This window comes from Porites lutea, chromosome 14 (genome assembly GCF_958299795.1).
Source record: "Porites lutea chromosome 14, jaPorLute2.1, whole genome shotgun sequence".
Taxonomy (NCBI): Eukaryota; Metazoa; Cnidaria; class Anthozoa; order Scleractinia; family Poritidae; genus Porites; species Porites lutea.
In genome coordinates, this window is record NC_133214.1 from 8744036 (window position 1) to 8757033 (window position 12998).

Below are 12998 nucleotides of genomic sequence, written 5' to 3' on the forward strand. Positions count from 1 at the left end.
CTTTTCATTCATTACCACAAAATGGCGGAGTTCAGAGCCTCATTCGTTTGGCGCTGATTTATCATTATTTTTCTTGTTAAACAGGCCGCGATTTGTGGAAAATTTAGTGTTTTTCGATAAAGGAAACACTAAGGTCATTAGAAATGAGCTCTTTATTGTTAAGTCGGATTGATTTGTAACGTTTTTTGATCTCGAAAAACAAGTTTTTTTTACGTGTATTGGTAAAGTTTGCTTAAGTACATCGTGGATAACAGTCTTAAGCGCGTTTGTTATGGATCTGAAAACGGTGAAAGAAGTTTTAGAGGTGAGTAATGACTTACAAGATGTTCAGAGTGTAAAAATGTAACCTTTTGTCTTTTCTTAATTCTCCTTTTTTTGTGGTCGTGCATCTGTAGTCATGCTGTAAATCAGAATCACCAACTAACATTCAGAAGTTGAAAAATGACAAAAACCTGATAAATGGAATAATTCAGAACTTACCTGAGCATTACGCACACCAGGTAAGGGGGAGACTCCCCACTTTTACTCTTTAATGTTATGTGTAGCAGTAGTGTTTATTGATTAACAGCTTTTAATTATTACAATTATTACACTGTTTTGAAACGTTTATTTATTTTTTTTCTCCTCTCTCTGCTTTCTTCACTCCCTCTTTGGAAGGTGTGATTCTGACAGTCTCTTTTCTGAAGGGTCTCCATGGAAGCTAGGCAGGATACCAACAGGGCCTTCAGGATTCCTATACCCTAAAATAATAGGGATCATTTTACGTTTCTGTGAAACTGCCCACCTACCCCTCCCCTAAGCCAACATTTTGCTGTAAGTAAGAACTAAGTGTTAATGTTGGTTTAGGGGAGGGTAGGTGGGCAGTTTCCCAGAAATGTAAAATGATCCAATAATAGTACAGAGGAATGACACTGAGATTCTGACACCTTCTACATGATGAAATTCAAATGACCCCTTTAGGAAAAATGTAGTTTTGGAGAAGTATTCTGCATTTACTCCCCATTATAAAGTGTAGGACATTATTAAATTCAGCTTAAATTTTTTAGCCTAGGTTGATTCTCAATAATCCTAATTATTCATAATCGTGAATAGTATTTTTATAGCTTGAAGAGAAAAGAAAATGAGAATTACCGCAGTAGGTTAAGAGTATGACTTGAATTTAATTTTTGACCTACAATTTATGATTAATAATTTTCTCTGACCTTAAGGGAAGCCAGTTACTGAACTAAGCTCTTTGTATGTGACTTTATTTACAGTTAAGTGATCCAGTCTTCAAGAGTCTCTTTGAGTTGTTTCGACAAAGTGGAAAAGGAGAACAGCTGTTTGTTCTTCAGTTTGTTCCTGTGTTAATATGGACGTATTTGTCAGCTTCAACAAGGAGAGATGAAAAGGTGTGGCTTCTATACAACTATTGCTGTGAGAATGATTCCATCTAGCTCTCTTCATTCACCGTACACATGTTAAACGTCATGTAGCACCAAAACAGAATTAATGAAAAGAAAGGATATAAAGCAACACATGTCAAAAGTTCTCATTGTAAAATTAGCCAATCAGATGAGTCCGTTGAACAGCATAAAATAATTATCATAATTCCAACAATATCAAGGTCAGGGGTTTTTTGTGTATTAAATTATTGCCCACAATTAAACCTGATTTATAAGAGGATATTTAGAACATTGTTTTAACCCTGGCCTCAGAATCAAAATAGTATTAGACTGTCAAATTTGGGCATAAAACCTCAAAAGGTAAAATTTAGAAGTACAATGATCAAGAGAACATAATTGACTGGGTGTTATTGGGGTTTCTAATGGTATGCATGCTCTGGTAGTATTATAAGGCTATCTAGTTATTGTGGTATTGTTGTTTAATCTGTATTTTTTGTAGTTTTTGTGACTTGTGCTTGTTAATATAATTACTTTAAGGCCTATGGCAATCTTGAGGCGCTGTTATTGGCTATCTACAATGAAGTGAGTATTACATACAATTTGAGAATGCTTCATTAAATTAGTAATTAATTGTTCAGCCGGTTCATACCGTACGTCCCAACACCAACATTACATCACTAATCACTTTCATGCTCTTTACACTAAGTCTTAGTGTATCAAGTGTTTGGCGAAAAGGAAGCATAAGTATATTTAGATGTGGCTGATGATCACCACATACAGTGATGTCTAAATTGGGAACCTGTAAAATGTTTTAATCACCAGCATTAACCATTTAAAATGACTGTATTCAATGAGTGCCTGACTGTGTAAAGTTTTTCATTTTACCTAGCATTCGTAAAATATGTGAAAATAGTAACTTAATTAAAGTCCATTTTGTTTAATCTCATTTGCTTAAACAAAATAATTAATGTTGCTAAATGTACATGTTAACTATATTGACCACTCCAGAAAATACCAGAAAATACCATAATGCTCTTTGTTTGTCACCCCAAAATTTTACATAACCATTGTTTTCAGTTTCTCTTGGGAGTTAAAATGGCCCCAAGAGAAACTGAAAACAATGCTTATGCAAAATTTTGGGGTGACAAGCAAAGAGCATTATGGTATGTGATGGTATTTTCTGGAGTAGTCAATTAGCTTTGTTGCTTACAATTATAACAAATTCTGTTTCTTTTGGATCTGTTCCTCGACGGTGATTAAATAAGTCTTCGTAAAGTTCAAAAATCAAACAGGGCAAATAAGGTGAAATGAAAACTATGGACAGAAACTAGCTATAAACTGGTTCCAGAATTTATAAAGAAAAACCTCCTAAATGTGCTCATCTTTTAATTAAAGTCTGGTGCTTTTATATTCTGATGACAGATGGTGGAAATTGAAGAGCAAAAAACCAAAACATTTAGACTGCCATCTTTGTCAAGACCTTCAATTTACCATGAGGTACATATCAGAATATTTTAAACTGTTTTAGTCAGCCACTTTACAAAGTCATAATACTCTATGAACGGAAGGACCCACAATCCCCTCTCCTTCCCCAGGTCAATGTTGTAGAAAACACAATGCTTTTTAAACCAAAGCCTAACTTGGTAGTGATGGGTTTAAAGCAAGAAATTTCAGTGCCTCAGGTTTAATTTTTAAGTTAACCAACCTATGTGGGCAGTTCTGAGCTTTAATAAGCACCCTATTTAAGGTGCAGTTTCACTTTTATATTATCATTCTTTGTAAGGTGAAAATAACTATGCTGTTGTTAAATTAATACTAGCCTTACCAGGGACTAACAGCCTCGTCAACGCTAACGGAGACAGCACTGAGTCGACATGAACAGAGTGAGATGGTTGTAACTTCACCAGGTCCAGGGAGACCACTTAATAAAATAACTGGTATGCACAGGTGAGCAATGTGAATCTACAACCTTTGTAATCCTGATGGAATTGGGAGTGGCCATTATATTATTTTAATGATATTGAATACAATGGCTATTCCCATTATATATGTATATTATAGTCATTGGTAATGGTCATGCTGGTTGCAGTCATTCACATACATGTGTATAGTGTTACAGGTCAAAATTGCATTCAGGTTAGACTTTTTTGACCTACAGTAAATTGATTCTCAATTTCCTTTGTATCCTTGCGCTTATTATTGATGAATTAGGGCACGGAGACAAAGAAAACTGAGAATCAACCTTTGGTTTAGCCTGAGAAAACAATGGACATTTTGCCACGCCACCAACTGTTTCCCCGTGAAATGACGTCTGAGAAGCGAGTGCAGAAATTCCATAGTGCTTCTGACTGGCTGAAACAAATTTCCCACACGGCACGACCTATCAGAAGCTCTATCCAAATCTGATTAGTGACATGTCATCAGTCTAGAATTTCTGCACTTGTTTTTCAGACATCATTTCATGGGGAAACGGTTGGTGGTGTCGCGAAATGTTGGCCCTTTTCTCAGGCCACCTTTGGTTAAAAAATGAATTATTTTTATTTAACCTGAATTTAATTTTAACCTTTAACATGTAACTGCAACAAATGTAATAGTGGTGATGATTGTAGTGGTGTGATGATGATGATGATGATGATGATGATGATGATGGCAAAGGTGGTGGTGGTGTGGGTGGAGATGATGATGATGCAGGGTTCGAAATTAACAAGCGTCCAGTCGTCAGAGACGACCAAAATTTGACCCTGACGACCAAATCTCTGAACATGGTTGCCCCTTGGACGACTAGAATTTAGCTGTCCATTAACAGAAACTGTCCACTAATTTAAGATATCATTATAATGGAAAATTATAATCCTAAGTCAGTATTTCTGCTTGATAAATGGTAAACTAAGTCCTTAAAAATTATCACTTCTTTTCCTTTTCTTTACAATTCATACGTACGTAGCCGTGTTCGGATTAATTGTTCGCCAATTTGTTTTGTGTTTACCGCTGCACAGTAGGACTAACACCCAAGCTCCAAGAAAATTCCCTGATGTACATGCCATGTGCTTCTTTTAAAATCATGGCGGACTCACTAAAGCAGAACAGTTTGTTGCGGTATTTACGCACATCAGACAACGAGAAAGAAGTTCAAAGGAAACGAAAGGAACTATCTAACACATTTTCTGAAAAAGAGACTGAAGAACTTTCAGCAAGCAAGAAAACTCGAGCAGAGGCAGAATTGTCTAAACCTAAACAAAACGCCCGGTCAATGCGAACATTTCAAACGCAATGGAAGAAAGGTCGTCAATGGCTTAACTATTCCGTAGGTACAAACTCTATGACATGCTTATATTGCTTAGATTACAACACTGGAGGAGGGCGAGGAGAAATTACAAGTTTTTAGTCCCTTAGTTTATTTGACGCCTAGATTTCACTTTGGACGCCTAGAAGTGAAAAAATGGTTGCCCCATGGGCAACCTAGTTCAAAGTTAATTTCGAACCCTGTGATGGTGATGATGATGAATGATAATGATGATGGTGGTGGTGGTGGTGATAATGATGATGATGATGATGATGATGATGATGATGATGACGATGACGATGATGAAAGCTAGGTTTTGGGACAATATGTCATGTATTTCTCCTTAGCAAACATTAAACTTGTAGTTCTTCTGAAAATTGTCAAGAACTGTGTGATGTACATGTAGTGTTCACTTTCTTTTTTAGGCTGTCTGTGTTAAGTGCCATTTTGTACCAGTACAATGCAAATATAGTTTATATGACTGAAGCTTCTCACCACAGCTTCTGCATTTTGGCACTAAGGTAAGGGCTACATTTGTCATTGAATTTTCTGCGATTTGTCAAACAGGATAACATCACTTTTGTGTCACGTTTTTATAAACTACCCTAGACGTTCTCCATATCAGGGGTTTCAATAATAATTGAAGTAGCCAGCAGGTTTGAATAGAGTAACCGACTGTATCAAAAGAGGGGCCTAAAGTCCCCTTTTTCTAGGTGGCGGAGGGGGGGGGGGGGGGGGGTGGGTGTCTGGGGATGTCATTCCCCAGAGAATTTGGAAATTTCTATAAGCAATGAAAAAATGATGAAAAGTAAATTATGTACTTTTGCACATTAACAAATCCTGCGTAAACCTCGAAAATTGACTGAAATATAACGTTTACATGACTAAAGCATAACGTAAAACCAGGGGGCCTTTATGAAAACACATCATAAGTACGTTTTAATTCAGATTTTATGATATATTTTTCGTTTGCAAAGTTATTTAAACTAGTTCCTTCTTTTTTCTTGAAAAAAGTGGCCCACGCATTTTGTCAGCTGTGGTGCTTATTGAAACCCCTGCATATGCAACACTAGAGCAGTTCAGCATCATTGCTCGAAAGTAAACAAATTTTATGAAAGAAATATAGCTAACATTTAACTGTTTTTCCTCAAATCGCTCCTTTGTACATTTAGAAATAAAACCAATCAATCAACTGGTCACTCCAGAGCTGTAGCTCAGCTTTTTTATTGCTTGTGTCATGCCATCCTCCGCCTTGTTTCTATCTGGAGATTTTCCAATCCAGCCCATGTAGTGCGGCTTGGGAGACAACAAAGGCTACACCACTAAAAATACCCTTATTCTACCCTATGTTAGTGGAATATATTTTGTGTGGCTGTTGTTTTTTGTCCATATAAACCTCAAATTACAAATAACTTGTATGTACATGTACCATGCAGAATTTCTGTTCCCTGTCCCTCTCTTAGGGTGGTGGGGGGTTTGTTGTTCCTAGTATGAATTATAACAGGGTCTCTAACAGGGCCTCTATTAGAAAAGCATTACCAAATTGTTTGAAATGGGCCATTTTCCATGTGAAATTGTCGATTTTACTAAATTCAGCATGAAACAGGTTTGCAAACTAAAGAAAAAAGCAATTCTCATGTTGACATTAAGGATTAAGATGCATTGTATTTTTGCACAATATTATTTATTACTGTCAGGTCTGTAAACAGAACAGAAACATTACAACAACAGTGATCTTTATTTTGAATCTCTCTTGCCTTATAAGAAATATTACAACAATGAATACTGAGCACTGGCTACCTGGAATAACCATAAAGGCTAGCAGAATCAGGCAGCCAGTAAAATCACACACCTATCCCCTCCAAAAAGCTGAGCTTATTAATTACATGTAGGTGGCTTGAAAGGTATACTTATATACTTTATTCTTTTTTTGTTCAATTTAGGCTCGCAAAAAGTGGTTTTTATAAACTTTGTCAAAGATGTAAAGAAGAATCTGAGTCCTATTTTTCAACAGAGGAGGTAACAAAGCTGGTCAATCACCCAAGAATCACTCTAAGCACGGAGCTGATTCAAGAGATTACACATGGCCTGTATTTCCTAATGTAAGTTGCAATTTCCAGACTTTATGTATCATTCAATGTGTCTGTAAAGCTATACTTATCAGTATAAGAATCGTCTTTGGTGTCGTTTGATCCCAGGTAACCAGGTGTCAACATTGTAGTTAAAGCATTATGATTGCATAATTTGCAGTGTAAATTTTCAAAAAAGTGTATTCATTGTATAATTATGGCCAGAGTTGATTTGCAGTTTCAATACATAACTTTTCGTACAAATAAAATGCCAATAAACAACAAGCAACCAGATGATTTATACAGAGGATATTACACGGTGGCGCAAAGATATGAACTTTATTTTCTCGTGGCAAAAACAACATTTTACTCACTCGCTGCGCTCGTTCGTAAAATATTGTTTTTGCCACGAGAAAATAAAATTCATATCTTCAAACCGCCGTGTAATGTTCCTTTTTATTATATAGACAAAAAGACATCGATAAAAATAATAATAGAGGGAAATCACCCAAATTACGTAAACTCACGTGTGAGATTATGGAAAATAAACCACTCGGATCCCGGATGTAGTTTTTATGAATTTTACGAGTGGTATATTTTCCAGTAAAACACTCGTGTCTATAAAATAAAAATAATTAATATTACATGTGTACAAACAGTCTTCTGTATGTCTTGTGTATGTGTTTAATACAGGTACAATGGTCAAAGGGTTATTGCAACTAAGGCTCTAGAAGATCTCCATTGGCGTGCAGCTCACAGTCTGTTAGCTCCAGCCCACATGGTAAGAGAAGGTGTTCTTAGGAAGAGTCCAGTGTTTGTTCTTTTTAATGTGAGGTCTTAGAGATCTTACAAGGTCGACAGAAATTCTTATTTTTATCTTACGACAAAATTATTTTTAAAGGGTAAATTAAAACTACCTAAAGCTTCAAAGAGATACATGTATGTCCACATGAACTCAGCCACAAAATGAACTAAAAGAACTAACCTGGTGCGAAAATAATAAAATGACACAATTTTGCAAGCCCAACAATGAAAACCAACAAGGAAATTCAAAACTGATGATTGAGGGCCTATGATGAAACAATGAAAACTGCCAAAATTCTGAAAACAATAAAAATCACAAAACTTTGCAAGCATAATTATCGGCAAAAATTGATGAGGAAATGAATGAGGGAATGGTGGGCCTGTGACGAAACAGCAAAATTGTAGTTTTGCAAGCCCTTCATGAAAAATTGCTAATTGTGTTAATTTTCCATCTGAGTTCAATCCTGGATGAAGAATGTTAATTTTGTAAATTTCGTAAATTTTTCTATTTTTGCAAGGCCATCTCGAAAAATTGTTTATTTTGTAAATTTTTCATCCGAGTGCAATCCTGGACATAAGTGGCTTCATGGGAAGGAAAGAAGTGTAAACAAGGATTTAAAGTCACACCTGGTAATCAAACTCGGAGCTCTTGCAGAGAAGGCCTGCCACTAACTAGCTAACTGTACCAATCCATAGCCCCTTTTTCAGGGAGAAAATGCAGCCTTTGCATACCACTACATAAACTGCTAAAAATCCCTTTTAAATCAAACTTGGGCATGCTCTGCAAGATCGTTAAGAAGGACAATGCTAGACGAGTCATTTGTTCAGTCCCTATATTTTGCCCTATTCATCTGCTCAATTTCAAGCCTATGTGACAATCCCAAAGGGCTTGCTGGTGGTCTAATATATATTGTTTATAGCGAACTTACTCTTTTTAATGACTAATGGCTATGATACAAGACATTATAATGAACCGCTATTCACAGAAAACAAACGTGGTCAAATACGTAGGAAAGTGTCCAGAAAAAGATCAATGTTGTCAGGCGATGGGAGAAAGCTGTATTCGGAGGCTAAGTAATTTTTGCCCATTTTAGGTTTGAAAGAGCAACCTTTCACTGGTAAGACACTAGAACAAATTCTGCATATTAAGTTTTTTTTGTTTTTTTTCTTTTTTTTTAGTTGACCAGTGCCATCAAACATTCATTAGAGGAAACAGGAGGTCTCCCTAGGGATGGTCCTTTGGGACTGGAGATATACCTGTCAGATACACAGGACAACCAAACTAATAGTGGTAAGGCAGTGCCATCAGTAGGTCTCCTCAGCCTGGATGCACCAGATTTATATTTTTCAGATGAAGAGTCTTATGTGTCCTGTTTGGAGAATGTTGTTGATGATGATAATGATAATGATTATGATTATTATGATGATGATGCTGGTGATGTGTTTACTGACACAGTTGGTTCTCTTGATGGCAAAACTAAAAAATACCTAACAACGTGGTTATAATGATAAACTCAGAAAAGTGTGCTCACTATGATTCGTCAAGTAATCCTTTAAAAACTTCCACCGTAAAATCGGAATAAGAATCAATGTTAACTTTCTAGAATTATCCTTAAACAAGTTTGCCTGAGAAATTAGAAAAAGGAAACTTATTAATTTGTATTCGTGATAGCTTAGGCCCTGTTTATATGGAGAAAAGTTGTCCTGGTAAAAAGGAAATGTAGGAAAAAGTGGCTCGCCCAAGGTAGCTTGCGTTCTCGAGTGACCCTTTTGCCTTGAACAAGTTTTCTCCATATGAACGGGACCTTAGTAAAAACAGTGTCGCAAACAGTCGCAGTGTACTAAAGCTGGATCGCAAACAATATGCCCCAGTAATTTTTTCAACCTCTCATGTTCGTTCCTTTTTAGTCACCCATGATCACAAACAAAATGCAAGACAAGAATTTATTTTGTCTTGGTTGCATTGAGTTTCAATAATTATTGAAACAACAAAGAAAGAATGAGAAAAAAAACGAACCTGGCAGTATTTCTTCACCCTGTCCCCTTCAAAGGCCGGCCGCAAAGGCTTAAAAAAGGGTATACACTCATGTACCATGGAACACTTTGCTTGTGAGGGCCCAGTTGTTCAAACACAGGATAGTGCTGGCCCCGGTTGTGCAAATGCTGGATAGTACTAACCAGCAGATAAGTATCAGAGAAACCAATTGTGGCATCCGGTGGATAGAGGTAACTGACTTATCCAGTAGATAGCGCTATCTACCTTTGGAACAGCTGTAGCCTGCAAAAACAGCCGTCTTTCCCCGTTCCTCTCCAATAAGGACGTTTCGCCAGGAGAGACTTCTGCGCCTCACCGACTGAAATTCCATACTGATGACGTAAGTTCATGTTTGCATAATTAATCCGGTAGTCCTGGGTTGCAAATATAAATTTGTTCGATTTTGTTTCTCCTGATCGATTTTGGTAAAGTTTTGTGTTCCTCGAACAAGCTCCCGACCAGATTCCGGATGAATTAACGCCATCAGAATGGATTTCTTTCGCTTATGCGCAGACGTTTCTCCTGGCGAAATGTCCCAAGCGGCGGGGAGTGAGGATAGACGGCTGTTTTCCCCGGCTAGTGCAACTGATGCCTGGTGGAGAATGCTTTCCAGTGGATAATCGTTAAGAGAAACCAATTGCATTATTCACTGGATAGAACCTTATTCTGTGTAAATACTAACCACCCTTTGAACAACTGGGGCCAAGTTGACTGGCATTAACTGGAGAGGGATGCCCAGGGTCTTGCTCATTGGGATGCGAGGAAATACTGTGAAATCTCGATTTAACGAACCTAGAACGAAGTCCTCGGTATGAAGAACTATTCTCTTTACCTCAGTAATAGCAAAATATATGAAAAAGAACCACGATATAACGAAACCTCTTTATCTCGAACACAATTTGCTAGTCCCTTGGCGCTTCATTATATCGGTACTGATATACCTGGTAGCACATCAGGCGAGAGAATAATGCGATCAATGTTTGCGACGTTGTCACACATTTATTAATCCCAACGTCGTAATGAAACTATCCAGTGATATTAGTAAACTCTTGCGAAAAAGAGATACTAAAATAAATAATATAACATAATCTATATGTAGTAATATAATACCCTTCAAAAAATACAGATCTAATCCTTACAATATCAATTATTAAAGTACGTAATGCTTTTGTTGTGTTTACAAAGAAATCTATCAACCGCTTAAAATAACAAGTATTAAAACTGTTCTATATATTAAACCAAAATAATTTAAAATGTGACTGCATAAGCTGATATAGTGTTATCTATCTTTCTGTTAGATTTCGTGTGATTAGCCTGTTTGTAAATTTCGCGTAAAAAATGTAATCTGGTATCGTATATATAATTTATAATTGAGTGCCTTTTTTATTTTATGTGGTACTAAATAAAATAAAAATAATTTACAATCTACCAGTGTGTCGAGTAAAAAAAATCTTACCGTTTTTGTAAATAAGGGTTTTACCCTAATAAACCGTGGCTTTCGGGCGGAATTGATAAGGATTCCGATAAGCTGCTCAGGCCTATTGGTAGCCAGGTAGGGAGTACTTAACAAGAAAAAGGAAAAGACATAAGAGTTCATTAAGATGCCCCCTAGCCTGAAAATGAGGCGTTTCTAAGGAGGAGGAGGGGGAAGGGGGGGAGGGGGGGAAGAAGAGAAAAGCGATAACGGGAGACAGCGAAGGGAGAGAAACCTTTCTCCTTTCTCTCTTTCCTCCTCCCCCCTCTAAAATCTCCTCTTCCCTGGTCACTAAGGAATGCCCGATACTCAGGCTAGAGTTTCCCCCAGAGACTCCCCCCCCCCCCCCTTGCGCGCTCGACTTCCCCCTTACTCTTCCCCTTTTAACGCCTTTCAAGCAGGTTAGAAGATCCCCTGCTTTACCTTCCGCTCGTTTTTTTCCTTCTCTTCGTTGCTTTCTGTCTGCGTCTGCCAACTAAGCTTGATGGAGTAGCCTGCCTAAAAAGCGTTATTTTTTCACGTTTTTTAGGCGATGTTTACTTCACGCTTTTCTTCGGTCGCTTGGAAAGGACGAAAAGACGGTCTCGTGTCCCTTGGTAAAATGGGGCGATTTGGGTGCGTGGTGCAAATAAGGAGAGCGCAGCGCGGTAAACCCGTTCGCTGCGCGTTGAAATTTTCCATAATAAAACATAAAAGAAAACTAGAATTAAGGAAATGATCTTGAAATACTAGCAAAAGAGGCCTTGGTAGGTTAGCAAATTCTCCTCATTAGTAACACGGGTATATATGGAGAAAAAAGTGGAGAATGTATGTTAATGGTAGCTCCACACAGTTAATGACCTCTACACTGTTTTCATGTAGTGTGAAAGAGTCTTTGGCGTTACCTTCGTTTCCCTCGTACTGCTTTTACGAGGAGAAGTGAGAGTTTGGACAATGTTAGTTGATGGTGAAAGGATGGTTGCGATGTTGCGCAGATCGAAAGCGAGATTCTCCTCCCAGTTAGTGTACACGGAGTAGCCTATTTTGTTCTCTCTTTTTTGTAGCTAACACCGGAAAAATCCTGGCGTTGTCGACTAGTGGATTGAAAAGGTCTAGTCACGTTTCCATGGAATACCCGATCGTGGACACAGAGGAGGTCGAAATTGAAGTTGAAACAAGAAAATGGAGTTCCTCTTCTGACCAGGCTGCGAATGAAGCGAGAAAGTCGCACAAGAAATCTCACAGCCTCGGTTACTTCAAGCGTCCAGGGTTTTTGTCAACAAAAGATCACATGGAACTTGAGCCTATTCCAGGGACGAGCGAAAGTTCGTCCGACTTACCCCGACCTTCCTCGTCGGAAGTCAATGTTCCTTCGGATAACACCGATGGTGTGGAGTTATTAGCGACCAGTGTTAGTGCGGAAGGAGTGTTGGATCACAGATTTTAAAGCTCCTTTGACTTTGTGTCGACTTACTGCAACCTTGTTCGTGAAAGAGGTCCGTTGATCGCGGTGTTCGCAAACTTAAGGAGCTTCTTCGTAGTAACGATAATTTTCATAATTATAAAATCAAAATTAGCTGGAGTAAACCGACAGAGCCGAATAATGCTTGTATGTTTTGTTTTCCCATTTCAGAGCAGATGGTACCTCAGAGAACTTTTTTTTTCAAATGTCGTCCTATGCACGTGCATAATTTATGTATGCATAATTTGTAATAGATCAAAGCAAATTCCTTGAAGAATATCACGTGGTCTAAATTGGGAAAACAAAACACACAAGCTCAAAAGGTCTATTACTTCTATTTTAATGGGCAAAAGTTGTATTTATATTTCCTTAAATAAAAAAATTGTAATTATTGAACCTTTTATAAACACGAAATTTTCTGCTGGCTTTATTTTCCCTCGTTTACTGGTATAACTATCTTTCCATTTCTCAAAACATTAAGCTTTTGAGTTAAAAGCGCTTCGCACT

The 12998-nt window shown here is 37.5% G+C and overlaps 1 protein-coding gene across 2 annotated transcripts; it reads left to right on the top strand.

The window, feature by feature from the left end:
* The first annotated feature begins 13 nt into the window (after positions 1-13).
* Positions 14-12656, top strand: LOC140924599 (hyccin-like). 2 transcript variants are annotated; one of them, XM_073374620.1, is made up of 11 exons: positions 14-304; positions 396-500; positions 1257-1391; positions 1923-1967; positions 2808-2882; positions 3205-3332; positions 5094-5189; positions 6612-6770; positions 7431-7518; positions 8721-8832; positions 12094-12656. In XM_073374620.1, the coding sequence occupies exons 1-11, from the start codon at positions 272-274 to the stop codon at positions 12474-12476; spliced, it is 1359 nt and encodes a 452-aa protein (XP_073230721.1). In that variant the 5' UTR covers positions 14-271; the 3' UTR covers positions 12477-12656. The 2 variants fall into 2 exon arrangements, with proteins under 2 accessions (XP_073230721.1, XP_073230722.1); XM_073374621.1 differs by lacking the exon at positions 1923-1967.
* The last annotated feature ends 342 nt before the right edge of the window (positions 12657-12998 follow it).

Excerpts from the sequence above, each read along its gene's own strand:
- LOC140924599 (XM_073374620.1), top strand. The coding sequence starts at position 272 with ATGGATCTGAAAACGGTGAAAGAAGTTTTAGAG. Across the intron at positions 1,968-2,807 it reads TATTGGCTATCTACAATGAA|ATGGTGGAAATTGAAGAGCA; the intron begins GTGAGTATTACA and ends TTCTGATGACAG. Across the intron at positions 7,519-8,720 it reads TGTTAGCTCCAGCCCACATG|TTGACCAGTGCCATCAAACA; the intron begins GTAAGAGAAGGT and ends CTTTTTTTTTAG.